Below are 24,823 nucleotides of genomic sequence, written 5' to 3'. Positions count from 1 at the left end.
ACTTGAGTATGCATTTCCTAAAAACAAGGACATTCTCCCACATAATCACAGTAAATTACGAACATCAGAAAGTGGACGTTGATTGATAAAACACTATTATCTAATCTGCAGACTTCAATCAGACTTTGCCAACTGTTCTTATAATGTCTTTTATAACAAAAGAATGTCCTGGCTCACACATTGTATTTGTCAAGTCTTTCATCTCTTTTAATCTGGAACATTTCTCAGTCTGTCTTTGCCTTTCATAACACTGGCATTTTTTTAGAGGCCTGAGGCAATCATTTTTTGGAGTTCAAGTCTGGGTTTATGTGTTATTTCTGTAAGATTAGTTTCAGGTTGGCATTTTGGGCAGGAAAGCCTCAGAAGCAATTCAACCTAATATTATTATCTCCTGGCATTATGATTTTATATATAGAAAACCCAAGAGAATTAACCAAAACTTTCCTAGATTTATTTCATATAGGTATTTATACCCGGGAATAAATTAATTTCCTTATTACATAAAGAGCTCTCATAAATTAATTTTTCAAAAACAGCTCAGTAGAACAAATGGGCAAAGAATATAGACAGTCAATTAATAGAAATATAAGGGGAAAAAAGTGCCCAACCTCACTCCACTTTGTACCCATGAGTCTGGCAAAGATAAAAACAAACAAACAAAAATCACAAAGTACCCTGTGCTGGCACTGCTCTGGAGAAACAAATAATCCCACAGGGTGCTGGTGAGACTGCTCATTGTACAACCACTTGGAAGGGCAATTTTCTAGAAGCTCTCAAAATTGAAAGTGCATGTATCCTTTGATCCATCAATTACCCTCCTAGAAATTTTTCTCTAGCCATATTTACATGTGTACAAAATGATGGACCAGGGACTCCTGGCTGGCTCAGTCCATAGAGCATGCAACCCTTGATCTCAAGGTGGCAAGTTCAAGATTCACGTGGGGGGCGGAGCCTACTTAAAACTAAATAAATAGGGGCGTGTGGGTGGCTCAGTCAGTTAAGAGTCAAAGTCGTGGTTTCAACTCAGGTCATGATCTCAGGGTCATGAGATCAAGTCCCATGTGGAGCTCTGCGCTCAGCGCAGAGTCTGTCCCTTTCTGCTCCTCCCCCTGCTCTCTCTCTAAAATAAATAAATAAAATTAAAAAAAAAAAGATGGGGCGCCTGGGTGGCTCAGTTGGTTAAGCCTCTGCTTTCAACTCAGGTCATGATCTCAGGGTCCTGGGATCAAGCCTCGCATTGGGCTCCCTGCTCAGTGGGGAGCCTGCTTCTCCCTCTCCCTCTGCTGCTCCCCTTCTTGTGCTTTCTCTTGCTCTCTGTCAAATAAATAAATAAAATGCCGGGGGCGCCTGGGTGGCTCAGTTGGTTAAACAACTGCCTTCAGCTGAGGTCATGATCCTGGAATCCCGGGATCGAGTCCCACATCGGGCTTCCTGCTCAGCAGGGAGTCTGCTTCTCCCTCTGACCCTCTTCCCTCCCATGCTTTCTATCTCTCATTCTCTCTCTCTCTCAAATAAATAAATAAAATCTTTAAAAAAAAATAAATAAAATGCCTGGGTGGCTCAGATGGTTAAGCGTCTGCCTTCGGCTCAGGTCATGATCCCGGGGTCCTGGGATCGAGTCCCGCGTCGGGCTCCCTGCTCCTTGGGAGCCTGCTTCTCCCTCTGCCTCTCTCTCTCCCTCTCTCTGTCTCTCATAAATAAATAAATAAATAAAATCTTTAAATAAATAAATAAAATCTTACAAAACAAAACAAAATAATGGACCAAATGCAATGCAGAACCCTAGTTGGATCCTGGAACAGAAGAACACTTAGTGAGAAGATCACATAAAGTCCAGAGTATGATTAATTTCATGTACTACAGTTAGTTTCTTAGTTCTGACAGGTGAGCCATGGTGTAAAAGAGCTTAACCATGGAAGAAGTCGGAGGAGGGCTCTTCAGGGTCTCTGTACTATCTCTGCAACTTTTCTGTAAATCTACAATTATTTCAAAATAAAAAGTTTACTTCTAAAAAAGAGGGGAAGGGGAAGCATGAGGACATTTATTATCATATCTTGGTAATTACAAAAAATTGGAAACCACCTCAATGTCCTCCACTTGGGGACTGTTTCAGTGAGTGTCCATCTGTCCCCACGGTGGAAATTCCCGTGCGACTGTTAAAGGGGCCAAAGCAAATTCCTCTGAGAACATTAATGTAAAAAGCAGGAAAGTGATAATTTGTGCGCATTTTCCAAAATGCAGGTACGGAAGAGACTTTTACCCAAATATCTCTGAAGGAAACACTGGTCACAGCTGTGGCCTCTGGGGCGGGAACTAGGGGGCTGAGAGTGTGTGTGGGGGGGGTGCCGTCTCATGTTTGTATACCTTTTTGCAAACTTTGCATTTAAAATCATGCACATGTATTACCTTCAAAGTAATTAAAATTTGTTTCTAAAAATTCCTAAGAAGCGGGTATTTGAGGGGGTGGAAACCCTTGGAACTCTTTCCCCCACCTCATCCAGTCCTGTTCATCATCCCCACTACCACCCTCGGGCTTGGAGGTACCAGATCAGGGCCTTTACCCGGGAGGGGCCCACCTGAAGCGGGAACTGGAAGGCTAACTCCCAAGGAGGAAGTGAGGCTGAGGGGAGGAAGGTCTAACCGCTTAGTTCTGCTGACAGCCACCAGGGGTCGCCCCAACTTGCCCACCCGGTCGCCTCCGGCTAAGGGCTCACTCAGAGCTGGAGAGGTTAAGGGTGAGTCCGAAACCTACCCCCACCCCCACCCCCAACTGTGGCGTCAATCCGGAAGTGAGCAGGAAGTGGCTTCTCCTTCTGGAGTCAGCCAGAGCTGGAGACCAGGAGACTGACCTTGCTTTGTCTGACTTAAGACCCCTTCCCTGTGCGGCTGTGGGATCTAAGGGTACAAGGGCTGGGCTCAGGGTTGTAAATGGGACCTAAAACATATCATTATTATCCATTTACTCTGGTGGCTTCATCTTGGCTATACCACTGGACCCCTGAAAATCAGTTTCGGGGTTGGAGGGAAATAGGGAGCCAAGGCAGGTGTGTGAGCAGGAAGGGCACAGTTAGATCTGGTGTCAGAAAGAACTGCGAAGAAAGAGAGGGCACAGACTGAGGGCTTTGATCCCCCAGGGAGACCACTGGACAGGTAGTAGGTGAGGATTGAGAGTTACCTACGGAGAACAAGCCCAGGCGCCCCACCCCCTCACCCCCACCCTCCCCACCCCGTTTGCTCTGAGGCTCCCTCAGCTGCCCAGGGAAGTAAATAGCACTCCTTGGTGGGACTGCCTCCTGGACCCCACCTGCTCCCACCTCACAGGGCCAACCTTTGGCCTGCCTTTACTCTGTTCTGCCTCCCACTCTCTATTACTCAAAGTCTCTCTCTCTCTGTCTCTAAGTCTCTCTCTGTCTCTCTTTATCTGTCTCCACCCCTATCCCCAGCATACCCTCCTGGGTCCCTACCCGGGTTTCCCCTATCCTTGACACCCTGGAGTCCCCATCCCATGGCTGCGGTGACAGTAGGAGGGACAGAAATGGGAAGTGTGGTGCAGCTGTAGGCAGAGAGCACCTAGGACAGCGGCAGCCTGACCCTGCCAGGGCCTCCGATCCCAAGTAAGAAAGTGGTTTGCCTTTCAACAGCACGGAGGCCCAGAGAGGACAGACTGTTCCTCTCCAACAGGCTCTCTTTGCTTCCTCTGTCACCTCCCAAAACTCAAAACATAATTTCATTTTAATTTAACCTAAGTGGAGGGTTTTTTGGACTTCACTGAAATTTTTCTTCACCAGAAATATTACTTCCTTAAGGACCTTCCTAAAGTTTTGTGAGTCTTTATTTTTTGTTTGTTTGTTTTCTTTTTAAGATTTTATTTATTTGGGGCGCCTGGGTGGCTCATGCGGTTAAGCAGCTGCCTTCAGCTCAGGTCATGATCCTGAGCTTCCCTTTGGGCTCCCTGCTCAGCAGGGAGTCGGCTTCTCCCTCTTCCTCTGCCCCTCCCTCCCTGCCCTGATTGTGCTCTCCCTTTCTCTTGCTCACTCAAATGGATAAATAAAATCTTTAAAAATAGGAAAAAAAGTTTAAAGATTTTATTTATTTATTTTAGATAGAGAGCACAAACGGGCGGGGGGGGGGGGCAGGGAGGAGGAGCAGAGGGAGAAGCCCTCTGCTCAGCAGGGAGCCCAAAGCAATGCAAGGCTCAATCCCAGGACCCTGAGATCATGACCTGAGCCAAAAGCAGTCGCTTAACTGGACTGAGGCACCCAGGTGCCCCTCTGTGAGAGTTTTTAAAAATCTTGTGTCTCCTTGAGAATTTCAGTGTCAGTTTTAGGTAGTGACACAAAGTTGACTTTCTCATAACACTTTCCCCTTCTCTGTGCAAATAAAACCAAATTGATCGTTTTTAATTTAGAAGACAAACAAACAAACAAAAGTTTAAAATCAAAGCCTGATTTTGTGATGACCCTCCAAGGGAATTCAGAGGGGTTCATGTGCAAAATTTCCTGTGACCATGACAAATTGTTTTCAGGAAAAAACCAAATGCTCACATCAGGACCAATGCATTTGACCTCATGCGAATCCAAAGACTTGTCATTCGCTTCCTCCCTTGGGGATTTTCTGGCCAGGGACACAGGCAAAATGTGTTCAGAAAGTCTGTTTTTAGAGATTTTAGACACTGCTGGCAGGACTGTCAATGGAAACCACCTCTGGAGGACAAATTGGTGACTAGCTGTCAAAATATAAGCTGTAACTGCTTTGAGACCCAGCAGTTTCATTTTTGGGGATTTAATGTCAACTCTTATTTTTTTTAGTGAAACCAAAAATTTAGAAACAGTCTAAATGCCCATTGATAGTTATTGTGGTAATGTATGTGGTGAAAACCTAAGCATCAGGCAAAAGGAATCAACAAATCTTAAAGACATAATGTTAAGCAAAAAGACAAAGTTCCATCATTACTTTTTCCATTTTAAAAAATCCAGCTAATAAACTATTCGAAAAAGAAACATTGCAAATCAAAGATAATGAGATCAAATACCAAAAACAGATAGAATGTTGTTTTTGAGCTTGATACAAACGATATTAGTGTGTATATTTAAAACTCTGCTTCTAGGGCACCTGGGTGGCTCAGTCCTTTAAGTGTCTGACTCTTGATTTCGGCTCGGGTCATGATCTCAGGGTCATGAGACTGAGCCCCACATGTAGAGCCTGCTTAAGATTCTCTCTCTCCTTCTCCCTCTGCCCCTCCACCCTGCGAGCCCTGCTCATGCAAATGAGCTCTCTCTCTCTCAAATTAATTAATTAATCAATTAATTAAAAAATAAGGAGCACCTGGGTGGCCCAGTCATTTAAGCTTCTGCCTTCCACTCAGGTCATGAATCTGGGTTCCTGGTATCGAGCCCCACGTTGGGCTCCCTGCTCAGCAGGGATTCTGCTTCTCCCTCTGCCCCTTCTCCCACTCCTTCTCACTCTCTCTCTCTCTCACTCTCTCTCTCTGAAATAAATGAAATCTTTAAAAATTTTAATTAAAGATAAAAAAAATAGGGGCACCCAGGTGGCTCAGTCAGTTGAGCATCTGCCTTCAGCTCAGGCCATGATCTCACACATTGGGCTCCCTACTCAGCAGGGAATCTGCTTCTCCCTCTCCCTCTGTGCGCTCTCTCTCTCTAATAAATAAATAAATCTCTTAAAAATAAATAATAAAAAAATTAAACTGTTTCTTACACTGTGACAATTACTCAAAATTGCACTATGAGATCTAGGGTGGCTTTTTAATTTTCTGGGAATTTATGGTTGCCTTTCTTTTTCCTTGACAACAGATGTCATGTTCATATATGCATATAGGCAACACTTTCAATATATCATGATAGGATCTTAAGTACATACCAAGACTGTCACACCTACTGGTGTTGGCCCAGGCACTGCCCCCATGTCTGTGCATGTCCACTGGACCCATCTTCCCTAGGCTGTACCCCCATCATGCTCTTTTCCAGCCAGTGCTCCCACAGGCCCCAAGCACACTACTTGGAGGCAGTGTCCCTCCCCTGCATATCAATTTCTCATCCTGGCATCAGAGGCTGCACATGAAAAAAATACCCCCACTTATTAAGGCTGTGTGTGTGCCAGACACTGTGACAAGTGTTTCACAACTGGCTATGTTGCCTCCACTTTTGTGGAGAAGAAAACTGAGGCTTAAGGAAGGAAAATCACTTGTCTGAGGTCACACAGTGGTAGGTGGCACAGCCAGAACTTAACTCCAGAGCCTAAATTGAAACCGTGTATTCACTCTGCCTACATGGCCCCCATTAACAAAGATGGAAGATGTCCTCCTCCCACCCTGCTCAGGGGACTCTGGGTGGGCCTGGCCAACCTAGAGAAATAGCTGGTTGGGCACCACTTGCAGCCCCCAACCCTCCTCCCCTCAACAAGCCTCTGGGAAGGGTCCGGAATCAGGAATCACCGGGTAGCTGCAAAGGCCAAAGGTCAGACAGGGGTTTCCTGCCTACCCCTGGGAACTTCCTCCTTCCCAGTCCAATTTCTGCTTCTGTGATGAACACCACCCTGGAGGACACCCTCCCCACTGTCAACTACCCCCAACTCCATTACCCTGGTTGATGGGGGGATGGGTCCCCATGCAGCAGCCTTCACCCTGCTGTGCCCCCCACGAACAGTGTACAGTAATGGTGTTCTTGTCCAGCATCCTTTCCATCTGCTGGCCCCTTTCCCCTCAGCCTCCATCCCTCCCTCCTACCAGCCTTCAGCCCATGGAGCTAGGTGTTGTGTCCCACTCTGTCTCCCTGAGACTAAGGGTCCCTTATGGCCAGGTCTGAGACTGACACCTCATCCAGCATGCAGGGTTTTCCTAGAGCTCCTGATTCTGGGGGGATGGGCAGGAGGGCCCACCCAGAATCTTTTGCTCCTTGGTCCCCAAATCCCCTTCATGCCCACCCCGGGGGTGACCGACAGTGAAGCTCAACCCCCACCTATCTGGCACTTCCCATTCACCACTTCACAGAGCCCCGAAATAACACTTCCAGTAGGAAATGATAGTAATAACAAAACAGCAAACCCTTTCTTACAGCCCCCTCTCCCTGGCCCTGTCACGGGAACACCACAGGGATACCCATCTCACAGAAGGGGAAACTGAGAACAGACAGGAGAAGCCCCTTGCTTGAGCTCACTTGGGTCGAGCCTGCTTGGCCAGCTCCAAGTTCACTGCTGTGTATGCTGCTCCCCGAGTACTTAAGCAGCACCTGTGTGAGCAGGGCAGCGGGTGGGCTGACAGCTCAGGAAGCCTGGGCCACTGCCATCCATGGTTCAGCCCTCTGTGAAGCCCTGATGAGCACCTACTCTGTGCCTGGCTCTGGGCCAAGCACTGCCTGATTTAGCTCACGAGGTGGACACACATCTGTAACCAGTCCACCCGGAGGGAAGCCCCGCTCTGTGAACTGACAGCGTGAGACCCGGGCCTCACGGTCCCTCTGCTTCCCTGTGCCTCAGTTTCCTACTCCGCACGACAGGGGTCAATGACAGGAGACAGTATGCAGCCAGTGGCTGAGAATAGCGCTTGGCACGGAGCAAGGGCAGGTGGGGAAACTGAGGCTCCGAGTGGCCGAGGAAGCCCCTGTCACCCAGTTGGGGCCCCACCCAGTGAATATCAGAACCCAGCAGCGCCGTGGCCCCTCCCTTCACAGCCAGGGTGGGAGTGTTGTGATAACCCACAGCCCCCATTTCCTCCCGGTCAGGAAGGAGCCAGGCAGAGGAAGTATTAAGAGGAGTAATATAAACACTCCCCCCCCCCGCCCCCGCTCCGTGGCAGGGTGAGCAGAAGGCGCTGCAGCAGCCACCCAGAGCAGGCCGACCAGCCGAGCAGCACCGAGGGCCCCGGGCAGAGATGGGCCTGGCGATGGAGCACGGAGGCGCCTACTCGCGGGCAGGGGGCAGCCCGAGGGGCTGCTGGTACTACCTGCGCTACTTTTTCCTCTTTGTGTCGCTCATCCAGTTCCTCATCATCCTGGGCCTCGTCCTCTTCATGGTCTACGGCAACGTGCACGTGAGCACAGAATCCAACCTGCAGGCCACCGAGCGCCGGGCCGAGGGCCTGTACAGCCAGCTCGTGGGGCTCACGGCCTCCCAGGCCAACCTGTCCAAGGAGCTCAACCTCACCTCCCGCGCCAAGGACACCATCATGCAGTTGCTGCTGAATACCCGCCGCGACCTGGACCGGATCAATGCCAGCTTCCGCCAGTGCCAGGCTGATCGGGTAAGGCCTCGGGCCAGATGCTCACCCTGGGCACTCTGGGCAGGTCCCCTCACCAATCTGAGCTCCGGTCCCCTTGCCTGGGAGCCAGAGACAGTCGTAGACTCTCTATTTCATGTGAGGAGCCCATGTGGATAAGTAATGCATAGTTTGTTAGTACAAGTATATCCCATACGATATTGGGGATACACTTATCCTAAAAGAATATATTCACTATCTATCCGGAACTTAAGTTTAACTGGGCATCCTGGCTGTGGATTGGCAGCACCCCTGGGCCCATGACTTAATATGTATAAAGCGCTCAGAATGTGCCAGCACATACCAGCTATGAATAAGAACTAGCTAAACAAGAACTCAGCGCCTTTGGTTCTTACTGTATGAACAGCTCCCATTTGCCTTATGCTGGGTGTCTGCTTTAGAAATATCTCATCATTGAATCTCTTGAGGTAAGGAGAAGCTCCAAACCCTTTTGTGGATGGGGAAGTGAAAGCCGAGTGGGGGGAGGCAGCTTTCTCCGGGGGGAAAGAGACAGGCATCCCCAGGGAAGTCTCCGCGGCACACGTGGGCATCTAGTGGAGACAGCCACTCATTTGCTCCCCCAGCTCATGTCATACTCGCTCAGCAAGACAATCTCCCATGTGCTCACACCTGTGCTTCCTCTGGGGAGGCCTCGCTGCTGGGACCGCATTCCTCGGGCCTCCGCAGAACGGGGTGAGAGATGGGAGATGCTCCCCCTGTTTGTGCTCTCTCTCTCGTTCTCTCTCCAAATAAATAAATAAAATCTTTAAAAGAAATGCAGCTTTATGGAGATATAATTCATATGCTCTACAGCTCACCCAATTAAAAGTGTACAGTAATTTTTAGCACCTTCGCAGAGTTGTGCAATCATCACAATTGATTTCAGAACATTTCATCACTCTAGAAAAGAAACCCCATCTCCGTGAGCAGTCACTCCCTACCCCCCCCATCCCCCAGCCCCTGGCAACCACGGCTTTCTGTCTCTATGAATTTGCCTGTTCTGGATGTTTCATATAAATGGGATCCTGCAACAGGTGTCCTTTTGTGTTGGGTTCTATCATTCAGCATGACGTTTTGGAGGTTCACCCTCATTGTAGCGTGTGTCAGGGGTCTGTTCCTTTTTATGCCCGAGTAATATTCCATCCTGTGGATGGACCTCATTTTGTTCATTCACCCATGGATGGACCCTTGGGTTGTTTCCACCTTTTGGTGATTGTGACTAGGGCTGCTATAAACATGCATGTAAAAGTTTTTGTGTGGACCTATGCTTCAATTTCTCTCGGGTCTATACCCAAGAGTGGAATTGCTGGGTCACATGGTAATTCTATGTGTGACATTTTGAGAAACTGCCAGACTGTTTTCCAAAGCGGCTGCCCCATTTTATATTCCGACCAGTACTGTCTGGGATTTCTCATTTCTCTACATCCTCACCAATGCTTGTTACTCTCTGCTTTTGTTTTCCATTTCATTTATAACCATCCTAATAGTTGGAAGGTGGTATCTCCCAGTGGTTTTTATTTGCATTTCCCTGATGAGTAATGATGGTAAATATTTTTTGATGTGTTTGTCAACTGCACGTATATCTTCTTTGAAGAAATGTTTCAGATGCTTTGCCCTTTTTTCAATTAAGTTATCTTTTTATTATTGATCCATAAGAGTTTACTTTTATATATTCTGGATACTAGTCATATCATCAGATACATTCTTTGCAAATATTTTCTCCCATCTATGGGTTGCCTTTTCCCTTTCTCTATTTTTTTTGTAATTGAAGTATAGTTGACACACTGACTCACGTCAGTTTCAGTTATACGACATAGCGATTCAACAGTCTTTTCCCTTCATAGAATCCTTTAAAGCACAAAAGTTTTTTTTTAATTTTTTTATTGTTATGTTAATCACCATATATTACATCATTAGTTTTTGTTGTAGTGTTCCATGATTCATTGTTTGTGCATAACACCCAGTGCTCCATGCAGAATGTGCCCTCTTGAATACCCATCACCAGGCTAACCCATCCCCCCACCCCCCTCCCCTCTAGAACCCTCAGTTTGTTTTTCAGAGTCCATCGTCTCTCATGGTTCGTCTCCCCCTCCGACTTACTCCCCTTCATTCTTCCCCTCCTGCTATCTTCTTCTTTTTCTTTTTCTTAACATATGTTGCATTATTTGTTGCAGAAGTACAGATCTGTGATTCAACAGTCTTGCACAATTCACAGCGCTCACCATAGCACATACCCTCCCCAATGTCTATCACCCAGCCACCCCATCCCTCCCACCCCCCACCACTCCAGTAACAGTTTGTCTCCTGAGATTAAGAATTCCTCTTATCAGTGAGGTCATATGATACATGTCTTTCTCTGATTGACTTATTTCACTCAGCATAACACCCTCCAGTTCCATCCATGTCGTTGCAAATGGCAAGATCTCATTCCTTTTGATGGCTGCATAATATTCCATTGTGTATATATACCACATCTTCTTTATCCATTCATCTGTTGTAAAGCACAAAAGTTTTTAATTTATCTGTTTTTCTCTTTGTGTTTTTGGTGTCACGTCTAAGAAACCATTGCCGGCGGGGGCGGGGAGGGGGGGGCCTGCTCAGCAGGGAGTCTTCTTCTCCCTCTCCCTCTGCCCCTTCCTACTGCTCTGTGCTCTCTCTCTCTCCCAAATAAGTGAATAAAATCTTAAAAAAAAAAGGGGGCGCCTAGGTGGCTCAGATGGTTAAGCGTCTGCTTCGGCTCAGGTCGTGATCCCAGGGTCCTGGGATCAAGTCCCCTCCCTGCTCCTTGGGAGCCTGCTTCTCCCTCTGCCTCTCTCTCTCTCTCTGTCATGAATAAATAAATAAAATCTTTAAAAAATTATTAAAAAAGAAAAGAAAGAAAGAAAGAAAGAAAGAAAGAAAGAAAGAAAAGAAAGAGAGAGAGAGAGAGAAAGAAAGAAAGAAAGAAAGAAAGAAAGAAAGAAAGAAAGAAAGAAGAAAGAAACCATTGCCAAATTCAAGGTCATGCAGAGTTAACACGTATGTTTTCTTCTAAAGAGTTTTATAGTTTTAGTTCTTATATTTGAGTCATTGAGCCATTTTGAGTTAATTTTTGTATATGGTGTGAGGTAGGGGTCCAAATTCATTCCTTAACATGTGGAGATCCAGCTATGCCAGCACCATTTGTTGAAAAGACTCTTTTTTCCCCATGGAATGATTTTGCCACCTCTATTAATTTTCTAGGGCTGCCTTATTAACAAAGTGCCACAAATTGGATAGCTTAAACAATAGAAATTTATTTTTGCACATATGCGAGGTCAAGATGCAAGTTCCTCTGGAGGGTTAGGAGAGAAAAATCTGTTCCAGGCCTCTCTCCTTGCCTTGTAGACCTTCTCACTGTGTCTTCACATCATCTTCCCTCTGTGCATTTCTGGGTGTCCAAATGTCCTCTTATAAGGACACCAGTCATATTGGATTAGGGTCCACCCTAATGACCTCATGTTAACTTAATCACATCTTCAAAGATGCTATCTCCAAATACGGTCACGTTCTGAGGTACTGGGGAATAGGACTTCCATTTATGAATGGGGGGGCACAATTCAGTTCCTAACAGCATCCTTGTCAAAAAGTATTTGGCCAGGGGCACCTGAGTGGCTCAGTTGGTTAAGTGTCTGCCTTCAGCTCAGGCCATGATCCCAGGGTCTTGGGATCGAGCCCCACATCGGGCTCCTTGCTCAGTGGACTGCTTCTCCCTCTCCCTCTGCCCTTCCCCCTGCTTGTGCTCTCTCTCTCTCTCTCTCTCTCTGTCTGTCAAATAAATAAATAAAATCTTTAAAAAAAAAAAAGGAGTTGGCCATAAATGTGAATTATGTTTTCAAGGTTCATTCAAGTTGTAGCATGTATCCATGCTTCGTCCCTTTTTATTGCCAGATAATATTAACTGTAACAACTTTTAAGGATCCACCCAGCATCCCCTCTATAGGAGCCATGCCCTTGTGAACTGGGCCAACCCAGGTCACCCGGGTGTGGAATTTGGGGCCCCAAGCCCAGAGCGTTGGGGCAAACCAGGAGCAAGGGGACCCACGGGCATTGGACTGTGAGCTCTGTCCCGTGTCCTGTCCCGTTAGGTGAGCTACATGAACAACCAGCGGTACATGGTGGCCATCATCTTGAGCGAGAAGCAATGCCAAGAACAACTCAAGGAGACTAACAAGAGCAGCAATGGTGAGTGGTCGGGGCAGTAGGGAGCCAGGGTGGTAGACTCCCTGCCCAGTGTCTTGGCAACCCCCAACCTTCCTGAGATGTATTATTGTGTCCCTGTAGCCTTGCTTCTCATGCTGAACCAGAAGGCCAAGACGCTGGAGGTGGAGGTGGCAAAGGAGAAGGAAGTGTGCACCAAAGACAAGGAGGGGCTGGTGCTGAAAAAGCGAATGGTGGAGGAGCAGCTGACCGAGTGTGGCAAGGCCCAGGAGCAGCAGCGGCAGGAGCGACAGCTGGCCGAGGACCGCCTGCAGAAGGTGCAGGCCCTCTGCCTCCCACTGGACAAGGACAAGTTTGAGATGGAGCTGCGCAACCTCTGGAGGGATTCCATTATCCCACGCACCCTGGACACGATGGGCTATAATCTGTACCATCCTCTCGGCTCGGAAATAACCGCCATCCGGAGAAGCTGCGACCACATGCCCACCCTCATGACCACCAAGGTGGAGGAGCTAGCCCGGAGCCTGCGGGCCGGCATAGAGCGCGTGGCCCGCGAGAACTCGGACATCCAGCGCCAGAAGCTGGAGGTCGAGCAGGGCCTGCGGGCCAGTCAGGAGGCCAAGGAGAAGGCGGAGAAGGAGGCCCAGGCCCGGGAGGCCAAGCTCCAGGCCGAATGCGCCCGGCAGACACAGCTAGCCCTGGAGGAGAAGGCAGCACTGCGGAAGGAGCGAGACAGCCTGGCGAAGTTGCTGGAGGAGAAGAAGCAGGAGGCAGAGCAGCTCAAAATGCAACTGGCCGTCAGCAACTCCGCCCTGGACACCTGCATCAAGGCCAAGGTGGGCTAGAGGGCCCTGGATTCAGGTTTCACTGGGGTCCGGTCTGGGGGCCATGTTGGTGGTGGTGTCTAATGGGTTTGAGGTGAGCTTCCCAGTCTAGGTCTGGTTAGTTAACTCACTTGAGAGTGTCACTGACATAGGATTGGGATGGAGTTTGGAAGGACATGGAGAAAGGATTAAGGATTGGGATTGAGTTTAGGGTGGCTGGTGGGCCTAAAAATTGGTTGAGGGTGGGACGCCTGGGTGGCTCTGTCGGTTAGGCGTCTGCCTTCGGCTCAGGTCATAATCCTGAGGTCCTGGGATCGAGCCCCGCATCGGGCTCCTTGCTCAGCGGGGAGCCTGCTTCTCACTCTGCCTGCCACTCCCCCTGCTTGTGCTCTCTCTCTCTCTGACAAATAAATAAAGAAAATCTTTACCAAAAAAAAAAAAAATTGGTTCAGTGTGAGGACGGGGGATTCATGGAGGGTTGGTGTCAGGGTTGGGATGTGTCTGAGTTGAAGGATCAGGGACCATGGGTGGGGGTTGGCAGTTAGACTGAAGTTTAAGGCTAGAGGAAGGCTTGATGTGGAGCAAGAGCTTGTGTTTGGGTTAAAGTGAATTCTTAGTGACCGCTGTGTTTAGAGTTGGTTTGAGTTAAAGTTAGGATTCCATCGAAGATTACATTAGTCTTAGAATTGGGGTTGTGCTGAGTTTGGATTGTGGGGGAAGGTTGGAAGTTAGGTCAGGTGTCACATGCAAGGCAGCCTGGTGAGTCTAGCACTGGGAGTAGGATGTCAGTGGCTTGAGTTCGGCTGTGTGGGGGCACCAACCCTAGAGTCGAAGCTCAGGTGAGTGTAGGTGGCTGCCTGGTGGGTCTAGAGATGATTAGAGGTTTGGGGCCAAGGGATTTCATTGGCATTAGGATTGGGATTGGTGTTGACCATGGGTTAGGAGTTGAAATTGGTTTGGGTTTAGGGTGGCTGACTGAGGGTTGAATTGGGTTGGCATCGGGATATATTTGAAATGAAAGATTGGGTGACCCTGAGTTAGGGTAGGGAGACCTGGGGAGGGGTGAAGGTCAGGGCTGGGTGCAGAGTAGAAACTGAACAGGTGCTAATCTTGGGGTACAGTTCTTCCATTTGAGGTAGAGGCTAGGGTCTAAGGTTGAGTTGGGGTGAGTGTGGTATTGGGAAAATGTTTATGGGTGGCATTGGTGGAGCCCAGGGCTGGGCTGGGGGGAGGGGGGTGGGGGTGGATTTTTCATAGCAGCCAGGTCTAAGGAATGGGTTGGGATCAGAGTTAAATATAAAGTTATGGTCAGATCAGGTTTGTCATTAGGATTGGGTTTAGGTCAGGGTTTGATTCTAAGGAAAGTTCTGTTTTCATGTTGGGATTGGATTTTAGGTGATTGAGTTTAGAGCTGGCTTTGGATTTCAGGCTTAGGGTTGTTGGAGGGAAGGCAGTGGATTTACAGACCGGGTCAGCTTCAGCCCAGAGTGGGGCCGGGTTCGGTGTTGGGTGGATGGACTCACTTGGGGTCATGGATTGGGATCGGGTTGGAACTAAGATTGTAGGGGAGACCGAGGTAGGCCACTGCAGGGTCTCTGGGGGGCTTCCAAGGAAAGCCAGTGTCTGGAGTCCCCAGTCCTTTGAGGGCAGGTGGGTGCAGGTGACTGTACATCCATTAATGTGGGTGTCTTTCCCCGATATGTTTCCCCGCCCTGGAAGGAACTCAGACCCAGGTGTCCAAGGGCATGGAGGAGCAGGAACCTCCCTGGCACTCTGGTTCAGGGACCCCGGCTTCTGTCAACCTCGCTCCATCTTTCTTCCACAGTCGCAGCGATGCCTATACCAAGACCTGTTGGCCCTGCCCCCAACCCCCAGCCCATCGGTGAGTGACAGAAAACAGGGCCAGGAAGGGGTCCGGGGATTGTCCTTTCTACTTCTTATCCCACCTCAGCCCTGCTGTCGGGGCTGCCAGCCCACCCCTAGCCCAGGGTCGGGGCAGCTGGTTGGAGCTGACCCCTCCCTCTCGCCACAGACCCAGCTGGCCTGGAGGAGTTCAAGAGAAGGATCCTGGAGTCCCAGAAGCCCCCTGCAGGCAACGCTATAGCTCCATCCAGGTAAGGCACTGGGCCGACTGCGATGGTTCAGTCTCAGGGCTTCAGAGGAGGCTGGGAACAGGACTAGGAGTGGAGGGAGGCTCATCTCCCACTTGCTGCTTCCTTAATTGAGTGCCTGCTGTATACCAGGCCCTATGCTGGGTCCTGGGGACACAGTAGTGACCAAGACCCATGCAGGTCTGTTCATGAAACTCCCTGAGTAGGGGGTGAGAGAAACAATGAAGGAACCACGAAAAGAAAGACCAAGAGCCTACGGTTACTAGGTGCTTACTGTGAATTCAGCACAGTTGCAAGCACTCTGCAAGATCAACTCACTGAATCCTCACAACCCTAATCAGTGGGCAAGCCACTGTCATCACCCACCACTTTCCAGACGAGGAAAGTGAGGCACAGAGAAGGCATGCACCGTGCTCCAGGTAACACAGCCGGGGAGTGGCAGAGATGGGGACTCGAACCCAGGCTCTTGGACTCCAGGCTTCCGTGCAAGGGAGGGCTTCCATGAGGAGGAGGCCTTTGAGCTGGAGGATGGGGCTTGAGCTGGTCTGGGAAGGGCGGAAGGTACAGAGCTCCAGGTGACAAGAAGAGGCAGAGTAAAGGCTCAGAGGCCAGACTGGGGTGGGATGGGGGGGGTGGCTGGAACTGAGGAAGGGAGGAGGGAGAGCAGAGGCGGAGACCCTGGGCCTCTCACCCCACCCCTCTGAGCCTCTTTTTCTCACCTCTACAAAAACGGAGGTCTCTGAAATCAAGGGCATGGAAAACTCTGCTAACTGTAAAGTGCTGTCCACAAGTGCCTAAAGCAAGGGGCTGGGGGTTGCAGCAGGGCGCATCAAGACACCCCTGTGCACACTCAGGTCAGGGCTCCGTGTCTGTACCCCGCACCCCCCCACCCCCGCCACCTCGTACAGACCGTGCATCACAGGGAAGGTGACTCAGGCCATTGCCCCGAGAACAGCCTGTTCTCCCTCCCGGGTGGTGGCTACGCTCCCCGTTCAGGACCACATCGCTGACCAAGGAGTCTGGGATGAGCATTGCCATTCGCAGTTTAGGACCCGGGGCTCCAGGAGACACCGGGGATTTTAAGTCAGATTCCGCTGACCCCAAGCCTGTGCCTCCCATGGGCTCTGCCAGCAAGACCGTGGTCAAGCTGGTCTATTTCAGCCTCGGGGTCTATTTCAGCGTGGGGACAAATAGACTTCCAGAGGGCTGTCTTCAAATCTCAGGGGGTCCTCCACATCCAGCTCCATTTCCTGTATGGCTCCTCTTACATAGCCCCTCTGACGGGGAGCTTACCTTCTCCCAGAACTTGTCCCTTCCGCTCAGGATGGCTCTGTCTGGGAGAAATCGCTTAGCCTCAGGCAGCCCACTGAGAGGGAAGCAAGGGGGAGGGTGGAGAGAAGACCCTGCTCCGAGCAAACAGTTTTCCTCTCTCTATCTTGGCCCAAAGCCATCATGGCAAGGAAGGAGGTTCTATTATTATCCCCACTTTTCAGAGGAGGAAACTGAGGCCCCAGGGAAGTGACCAACCTGGGGTCATGCGTCAGTGAGTCAGGGCCAGAGCCAGGCTCCCAGCCCAGACCCGTCCCAGCTGAGAAAGGGGAAGCTCTTGACATTGTTTACCCCCAAGACATCCCTCTACAGAGAAAACAATGAGTACTTAAGGCAGGGCCCCTCCCGCCTCTCTCTGCCGGGTCTCAGGAAGGGGCTCTGGCTCTCTGAGCTCCAGCCTTGATTCACCTTCCCCCTGAGAAAGGGGCCATCAGCTCTGGCTTGGCGTCCCAGCGAGGCCAGACCCTTGGTGGGCTAGCCTAGGCAAACCATGGGCTGTGGTGTCACCAACCACATTGGAATTTTAGATGCCTCCGGTCAGGGGCCAGGGCCGAGGTCCAGCATCAAATCACTCAGCCCCCCCAATCGGGGGAGTCTCTTCCTTCTCCACTCATTCCTTCTGGGCCTTGACAAAGTCTCTGAGGTGCTAACACGCTCCCCTTTGCAGCTCTCCCTGCGATCCCAAAGCCGGGGTCAACCCTCAGCCCAGCATCAGCTGGATGGGAACACAACGTCTTGCTTTTTCCGTGGACATTTTTTTTTTTTAAAGATTTTATTTATTTGAGAGAGAGAGAGAATGAGAGATAGAGAGCACGAGAGGGAAGAGGGTCAGAGGGAGAAGCAGACTCCCCGCCGAGCAGGGAGCCCGATGCGGGACTCGATCCCGGGACTCCAGGATCATGACCTGAGCCGAAGGCAGTCGCTTAACCAACTGAGCCACCCAGGCGCCCTTCCGTGGACATTTTTAAGTCATTTTCTCTTGATGGCAAGTGCACTGGTTTTCCTTGTTACCTGATAAGACTGTGTCCTTTGGGTATCCATTTATTTAAGTTAAACACACACCCACAATTGACGTGAAGACAAATAAGGAAATACTGGTTTCAGGGGAAGGTGACTGGATAAGACAAAAGTTGTGATGCAGTTTTGGAATATAGGTGAGGTTGCGGGGGGAGGGGGGGGGAGGTCCGGAGCCGACGGCCAAGAAAGAATTCTTGAGACGTCTTTGGTGCAAAATGGTGGTTTTATTAAAACACAGGGATAGGACCCGTGGGCAGAAAGAGCTCCTGCACCGGGGTGGCGAGGGGTGGCTGATTATGTACTTGGGAGCTGGGGGAGGTCAGGAAAAGGGAGGTTTCAAAAGAATTTTCATAAACTAAAGAAGACCCTCAAGATCCTGGAGGCCTGGCTGTTATCAGGCTGAGACTGGTGTTCCCTCCGGCAAAGCAGTAACATTAAGAGAGTTGGGAGCTTCCTGGAAGAAGGTCCCACAGACCCCACCCAGGAGTTGGGGGCCAGGGGGAGGTTGCAGGGTGTCAGCTGGTGCTTTGTCCTCAGCTAGCCTTCTGCTCCCTCAACAGTGGCAATGTGGAAGGTTGAAGATGGGGAGTCCGGCCCTGGCTCTGAGCCGGACACACAGCGAGTCTTATTCAAGTTCATTGCCATCCCAATTGTGATTCGGTTTGTTTATTCAACCCGTGTGTCTTGAGCAGCTGGGGGTTGAGGACACGAGTAGGAATAGGCAGAGAAGCCAGCGCCCTTGTGGGGCTCCCGGTCTAGTGGGGCAGACAGATGCCTAACCAGATGCGTGAGCCCCTTGGCAGTGGGCGAGGCAGAAAAGGGATGTGGCAGTGTGAGGTTAATGTTTTCCACAGAAGGCCAGGCAGGCTTCTCTGCCCTGCATGAGGGTGATGCTGAGGCAGAGAACTGGAGCAGGTGAGGGAAGAGCCATGGGGGTGCGGTGTCCCTGGAAGGGTGTACCAGGCAGAGGGCACAGCCCATGCCAAGGCCCTGAGACAGGACCAGGCCTGGTGAGGAGGCTGGTGCGGCTCGGGCAGAGCGATCCAGGGGGTGAGTAGGAAGTGAGGGGGGCACGGGGGGCGCAGGTCAGGTAGGGCCTGTGGCTGCAGTGAGAACTTCGGGAGCTTTGGGACAGCGTGAGCAGAATAGGACATGACTGGCCTCAGGTGTTCAGAGGCACCCTCTAGTCGCTGTTGGGGGGTGAAGGCGGCAGCCAAAGACCAGGGCAAAGGCACCTGCCCTGGTCCAGGCATGTGATGTTGGGGGCTTAGGAGACTCGGTCTCTGAGAAATGGCCAGGGACCACCTCCTTGCAGGCTGGCAGGCAGGAGTGGGTGAAGAATGTACGCCAGGGCTGGCCGGGAGCCGTGTGAATCCTGGTCAGGCTGGAGCCGGGGGGCGGGGGGGGGGGGGCAGAGCCAGCCAAGGAACATGAAGCTGCTCGGCCCCAGGGAAGAGCCAGGGAAGGAAGGGAGTGGGCCAGCGGAAGCAGGACTTGGCTGAGGCCCCCTCCTCCCCGACCAGGAAACAGCCTCTGAGCCAACCCCTGACCCCTCACGAGAACCTCTGTTAGGCCAAGGAGGGGGAAGGGCAGTCCAGACAGCAGGATGGCTCCTGCAAAGACAGGGGGGAGGGGTGCAGTGAAGCAATGCCTCCTGAAATTTTGGAGGACTTGGGCAGGGTTTAAGTTCCTGATGAGGAGGGCTGGTAGGGACAGAGAGGGTGGAGCCTTGAATGCCGGGTAGAAAGGATCTGGCTTTGTGGGCAGGGCACTGGGGAGCCAAGGAGAGTGTGTGAGGAGGGGCAGACTCCTGGAAAAACCCTCCTGAGAATGGGTGAGGGGCTAGACCCGGGGCAGTTCTGTGGAGACAAAGGAGGGAGACTGAGGCCCCGTCTGAGGGGTGGGGGATATGGACAGGAGCTTTGGGGCAAACTCCAGGATCCCCAGGGCCCTGGAGACCCAGGTAAAAGGCTGCCGCAGAGGCCTGGAGCACAGAAGGTGGCATCTCTGACCACCGTCTCTTCATCTGTAGACTGAGGAGGCCCCACGTCCAGCCCCACCCTCCCAGGGAGGTTCAACAAGTAGGAGGCTAATGGGAAGGCTGAACCCAAAAGAGCCGAGAGTCCTTGGGGGCAAGAAGGAGCCTGGGGTTGGGGCAGCAGGCCCAGGCAAGGTTTGTCCTTCCATCTGTCTGACTATTGTGTTACCATGTCCTTCCTGCCCTAGCGGCTGAGGAGGCTCCAGGCCCCGAGGACCAAGGTGTGGCCCCGCCTGGCCAGTCTGCGGACTCGGGGCAGCGAGATGCCCACGGCGCAGCCTGCAGCCAGGGCCCTGGCCGGCCGAACGCCCGCGCACACGCCCGAGTGGCTGCCCTTGGCCTCTGCCGCACGCCCGTCCCTCCCACACCCCACGACGCCCTCTGATACTCTCACAGCCCCTCGCCCACAGACATGGCAGTGACATCCACAGACGTAGCAGTGACGTCACACACACGCACCTTCTGCCCAGCCCTTGCCCCATGTCGCACCCCTCCCAGGCACTCACAGCATCCCCCCGTCTGCACACCCCCGTGCCCCCGCCACAGCGCCCTCCGATTTTCTCGTCTTCGGACTCCTCACCCGCAGTGTGCGGGGCCTAGGGGAAGCGGGAATGGGAAGACAGCCTCCGGTCCCCCGGGAGAGTCTCCAGGCTCCCCTGCCAGGCCGCACCCGAACCCAGAGCAAATGTCCCCCACTGACCCCATCATAGCCCACAATTGATGTGAACAGCAGCTGCCTCTCGTTCCTCTCCCCCCACACCCAGCCCTGCCCCTGGCCCCTATAAATGTTAGTGGCACTAAATAAATATTGAATCCTTTCCAAGACTCCAGAGTGGTGATTTTTGCTTTGAAAAGTCACCTCCTAGTGATGCCTGAGAAAAGACCCCGCAAGCTAGGATCCCTCCCCCTGTCCCCAGCCTGTCCCCAGGCCAGAAGAGTCTGGGGTGACACCAGCTTCCCTCAAAGCCCTGAAACTGCTTTTTAAATACCTGCTGTTTGGGGCGCCTGGGTGGCTCAGTCGTTAAGCGTCAGGGGCCTGCTTCTCCCTCTCCCTCTGCTTGCCACTCCCCCCCGCTTGTTCTCTCTCTCTCTCTCTCTCTCTCTCTCTCTCTCTCTCCACACCCCCCAACAAATAAATAAATAAAATCTAAAAAAAAAAAAAAAGCACAGTTTCTTAAAAAACAGGTTATCCATCTGTGACTTTCATCTTCCTAAGATGTGCAAAGATTTCCCCCCAGGTACTGAGGCAGGACAGCTAACCCTCTCCAGAGTGTCTCCAGGAAGAGTGTCACTAAAGGTTCAGGCCATTTGTTTTGTCTTGTTTTGTTTTGTGGCGAGATGGGATGTCAGAAAGGGCACCAGGTTCCAGTGGGAGTGCTTTTTTTTTTTTAAAGATTTTATTTATTTATTTGACAGAGAAAGACACAGCGAGAGAGGGAACACAAGCAGGGGGAGTGGGAGAGGGAGAAGCAGGCTTCCCGCTGAGCAGGGAGCCCGATGTGGGACTCGATCCAGGACCCTGGGATCATGACCTGAGCCAAAGGCAGACGCTTAACGACTGAGCCACCCAGGCGCCCCCAGTGGGAGTGCTTTAACACACTAATCACTAAATTCGTGGGGAAAACAGGAAAAAGTGCATTAGAGGAATACAGGGAAATCTCATTGTACCCAGTAGACCGGAAAAAAAAAAAAGTTTAAAAAGCCATAATACCTACTGCTGGTGAAGATGTAGAGAAAGGACATTTTTCTACAGGACTAGTAGAAATGCGAATCTCATCGTGGCCCTCTGGAAATTAGTTTGGTGATATTTCATTAAAGTAAAGATGCACAAATCCTTTGGCTCAGCAACCCCATTTCTGGGATTTTATCCCTGAAAAGTAAAAACTCCAGGAAATAAAGCAAATGGCCATCAGTAGAAAAACGGCCTAAAAATTGTGGTCTAGAATCTCAGCTTGTCATTCGCTGCCTCCACCCCCACCTCCACCCCCCATCTTCCCCACTGCCCCAGCCTGGATTCCCTCCCAGCCCATCCTCCCGGGACCCTAGACAGGGAGGGGATGAGTCACAAGGAGCCAGGGCTGGCAACGCCACGCTTAAGGCAGGCTAGTCAGGAGGGACAAAGGAGCGATATTTCCTGGATACGGAAACTCGGGTGAGAGACGCCTGCTGCAGGAAACACTCGGCTGGGGCCCCGCCAAGCCAGGGCAGGGGGGTCAGCCAGGCCAGGCCGCCCAGACGGGACAGTCTGGAGGCCCCAAGGAAGTGAAGACGTCCCTGACCCTCAGCCTACTGCCTGGGCAGCGGGAGACTTGGAGAGGGTGATGACACCGGCCAGTCCCAGCAACCACAGGATGTCTGAGTTTTGGGTTCCGGAGCCAGACATCCCTGAATCCAAATCTTGACTCATTCGGTCTCAGCCTCCATTTTCTCATCTGAGAAATCATCGTTCTAAACTTTCTGGACACATGGGCACGGGTCTGACTTTTGGTTGGTCTCTCCCATCCAGAGCGTCCCAGGGTATCATCCCTCCAGCTGGCCCCCACGCCCGGCCCTGCTGGTCTAGAGAGACCTTTTCCATCATGGGATCTGACCATGTCCCTCTCTGGCTCACACACTCTCCATGGCTCCCTATCACCTGGGAACAAAGTCCAGTTCCTCAGCTCTCTTGGGCCCCCCTGCCCCCCACTGCCGCCACCCCCACTTCCAGTGCAGCTCTTGCCTCCAGCTGCCCTGGACTTTTCATTTTCTGGCTAAAGACTATCTCTTAATTTGTGCTCTCAGACTAGAATGCCTTTTTCTTCTTCCTGCCCCCCAAATATCCCTCCTCCAGGCAGCCCTCTTGATTGCCCCAGGTATTGTCCTTGCTCCCGATGGGGCAATCCCCAGCTCCATCCCTCCCTTTATGCAGACCTGACCATGTAGCTCTGACTCCCCCAAGTTGGTGGTTCCCCCGGGGGGCAAGGTAGGGACTGGGTACCTGTCAGGGAGCAGTTGGCAGACCACCTCCCTGACCTTGTGGCCCAGCCACCGGGTGAGGTTCTGACTCTTTAGGGATTTCCTGTGACCTCTATAAATAACCCCCATGGCTGCTTCCCACAAACCACCTCATCCTTCTTGGAAAAAAGGGACTGTAGCCAAGGACCTCAGTCCAGCTGTGTGCCAGAGCCCGGGGGAGGCGGGTGGGGCCCAGGCATCCTGCCCCAAGAGCGTCTCTCTCCCCACCCAGACCCTGCTCACCCCTCCTGGGAGCCCTCTGAATCCTCCTGATGTGGAGGACATCTGGACACCCAGCCCCGCTAAACCTATGGTATTGCTTCTCTCCTCTGGGCCTGTTTGTATTCCCGAAAAATAGACATAATAGCAATATTCGTGGGCTCAGCTCACTGAGTGACCCTTTCCCTCCAGAGGCCCCCCATGCTGGGACAGCCCTAGCTGCTAAACAAGCAAACAAATCGATAGCGACACATTGCAACGAAGTCCGTGAAGACACAGGGTCAGGGGGCCCCCTTTGGTTGGGTGGGTGGGTGGGAATTCTAGATGCCTTCTGAAAACTCTCTTCATACTCTTTGTTGGCCCTGGATACCTCCCAGCCTCTGCTCACCGGTGCCCTAAAACCTGAGAGCTTGTATCTTCGATCACTGGAAGTAGGACTATTTTTCTTATTCTGGAAGGGATCCTACGGCCTATTTAAGACTGTTTTTCTGCCTGTGGCAAGGGATTAACCGTTCACCTGCCGGGTGGGTGTGGAAGCCTGGATCCCAGGGTCCTTAGAGGGTCAGAGCGTTGATGGGGGGCGGGGGGGCGCTGCCAGGACCTTCTTTTGTTAGAGGAGGACGCCCTCTGCTGGTTCATCACCAACATAACAGGCCCCTGTGAGTCTCAGAATCCAAGATCTCACCACTAATTCAAAGGGATACATGCACCCCCATGTTCACAGCAGTATTATCTACAATAGCCAAATCATGGAAGCAGCCCAAGTGCCCGTCAGCAGATGAACGAAGAAGATGTGGTATATATACACAATAGAATATTATTCAGCCACAAAGAATGAAATCTTGCCATTTTTGCAATGACATGGACGGAGCTACAGTGTATAATCCTAAGCGAAATAAGTCAGTCAAAGACAAATACCATATGATTTCACTCATATGTGGAATTTAAGAAACAAAACAAATGAGCAAAGGAAAAAGAGAGAGAGAGAAACCAAGAAACAGACTCTTTTTTTTAAAAAGATTTTATTTATTTATTTGTCAGAGAGAGCACAAGCAGGGGGAGGGGCAGAGGGAGAGGGAGAAGCAGACTCCCCGCTGAGCAAGGAACCCCCGATGCAGGACTCGATCCCAGAATCATGACCTGAGCCGAAGGCAGTCGCTTAACCGACACACCCAGGCGTCCCCAAGAAACAGACTCAACTCTAGAGAACAAACTGCTGGTTACCGGAGGGGAGGTGGGTGGGGGGTGGGGGAAACACGTGATGGGGATTAAGGGGTGCACTTGTCATGATGAGCACTGAGTAATGTATAGAAGTATTGAATCACTATTTTATGCACCTGAGACTATTATAACACTGTATGTTAACTATACTGGAATTAAAATAAAAAACTTAATAAAAGAAAGGGTCAAAAAAAAGAAAAAGAATCAAAGTCCTATCAATCAGATCCTCCCTCTTCCTCCAGCCATCTCCCTCCTCTCTCCCCCTCACTCACTGCTTCAGCCCTACCAACCACCTGTTCCTTAAACACACCATGACGCTCCCCCCTCAGGACCTTTGCACATGCTGTGCCCTCTGCTGGGGACACTTTCACCAACCTCCTCCATCTGGTTTCCTTCTCACCATTTGGCTTTCAGTACCAATGTCACCTCCGCAAGGCAGCCTGCCCTCATGTCCCTGAGCAGACACGTCTCCTTATCATAAGCTCACACAGCAGCCATGAGACCTCACTATAAGGAACTAGGTCTCTAACTCAGGCAGGGGCAGCACCTGTGACAATTAGTCCCCTTTGTGTTCCCAGCATCCTGCACTTGGCCTGTTGCACAGAAGGCCTGCAGCAAA

At 51.2% G+C, this 24,823-nt stretch overlaps 1 protein-coding gene across 2 annotated transcripts; it reads left to right on the top strand.

The window, feature by feature from the left end:
• Positions 1 to 7,793: 7,793 nt before the first annotated feature.
• Positions 7,794 to 20,588, top strand: LOC113918877 (plasmalemma vesicle associated protein). 2 transcript variants are annotated; one of them, XM_027587773.2, is made up of 6 exons: positions 7,794 to 8,257; positions 12,379 to 12,475; positions 12,575 to 13,287; positions 15,101 to 15,157; positions 15,308 to 15,389; positions 19,959 to 20,588. In XM_027587773.2, exons 1-5 carry the CDS (start codon positions 7,889 to 7,891, stop codon positions 15,377 to 15,379), a joined length of 1,308 nt encoding a protein of 435 aa, XP_027443574.2. In that variant the 5' UTR covers positions 7,794 to 7,888; the 3' UTR covers positions 15,380 to 15,389; positions 19,959 to 20,588. The 2 variants fall into 2 exon arrangements, with proteins under 2 accessions (XP_027443574.2, XP_035580745.1); XM_035724852.1 differs by having other exon boundaries at positions 12,575 to 13,291.
• The last annotated feature ends 4,235 nt before the right edge of the window (positions 20,589 to 24,823 follow it).

The sequence above is a fragment of the Zalophus californianus genome, chromosome 1 (assembly GCF_009762305.2).
Source record: "Zalophus californianus isolate mZalCal1 chromosome 1, mZalCal1.pri.v2, whole genome shotgun sequence".
NCBI lineage: Eukaryota > Metazoa > Chordata > Mammalia > Carnivora > Otariidae > Zalophus > Zalophus californianus.
This window is presented reverse-complemented; position numbering and strand designations above follow the sequence as displayed.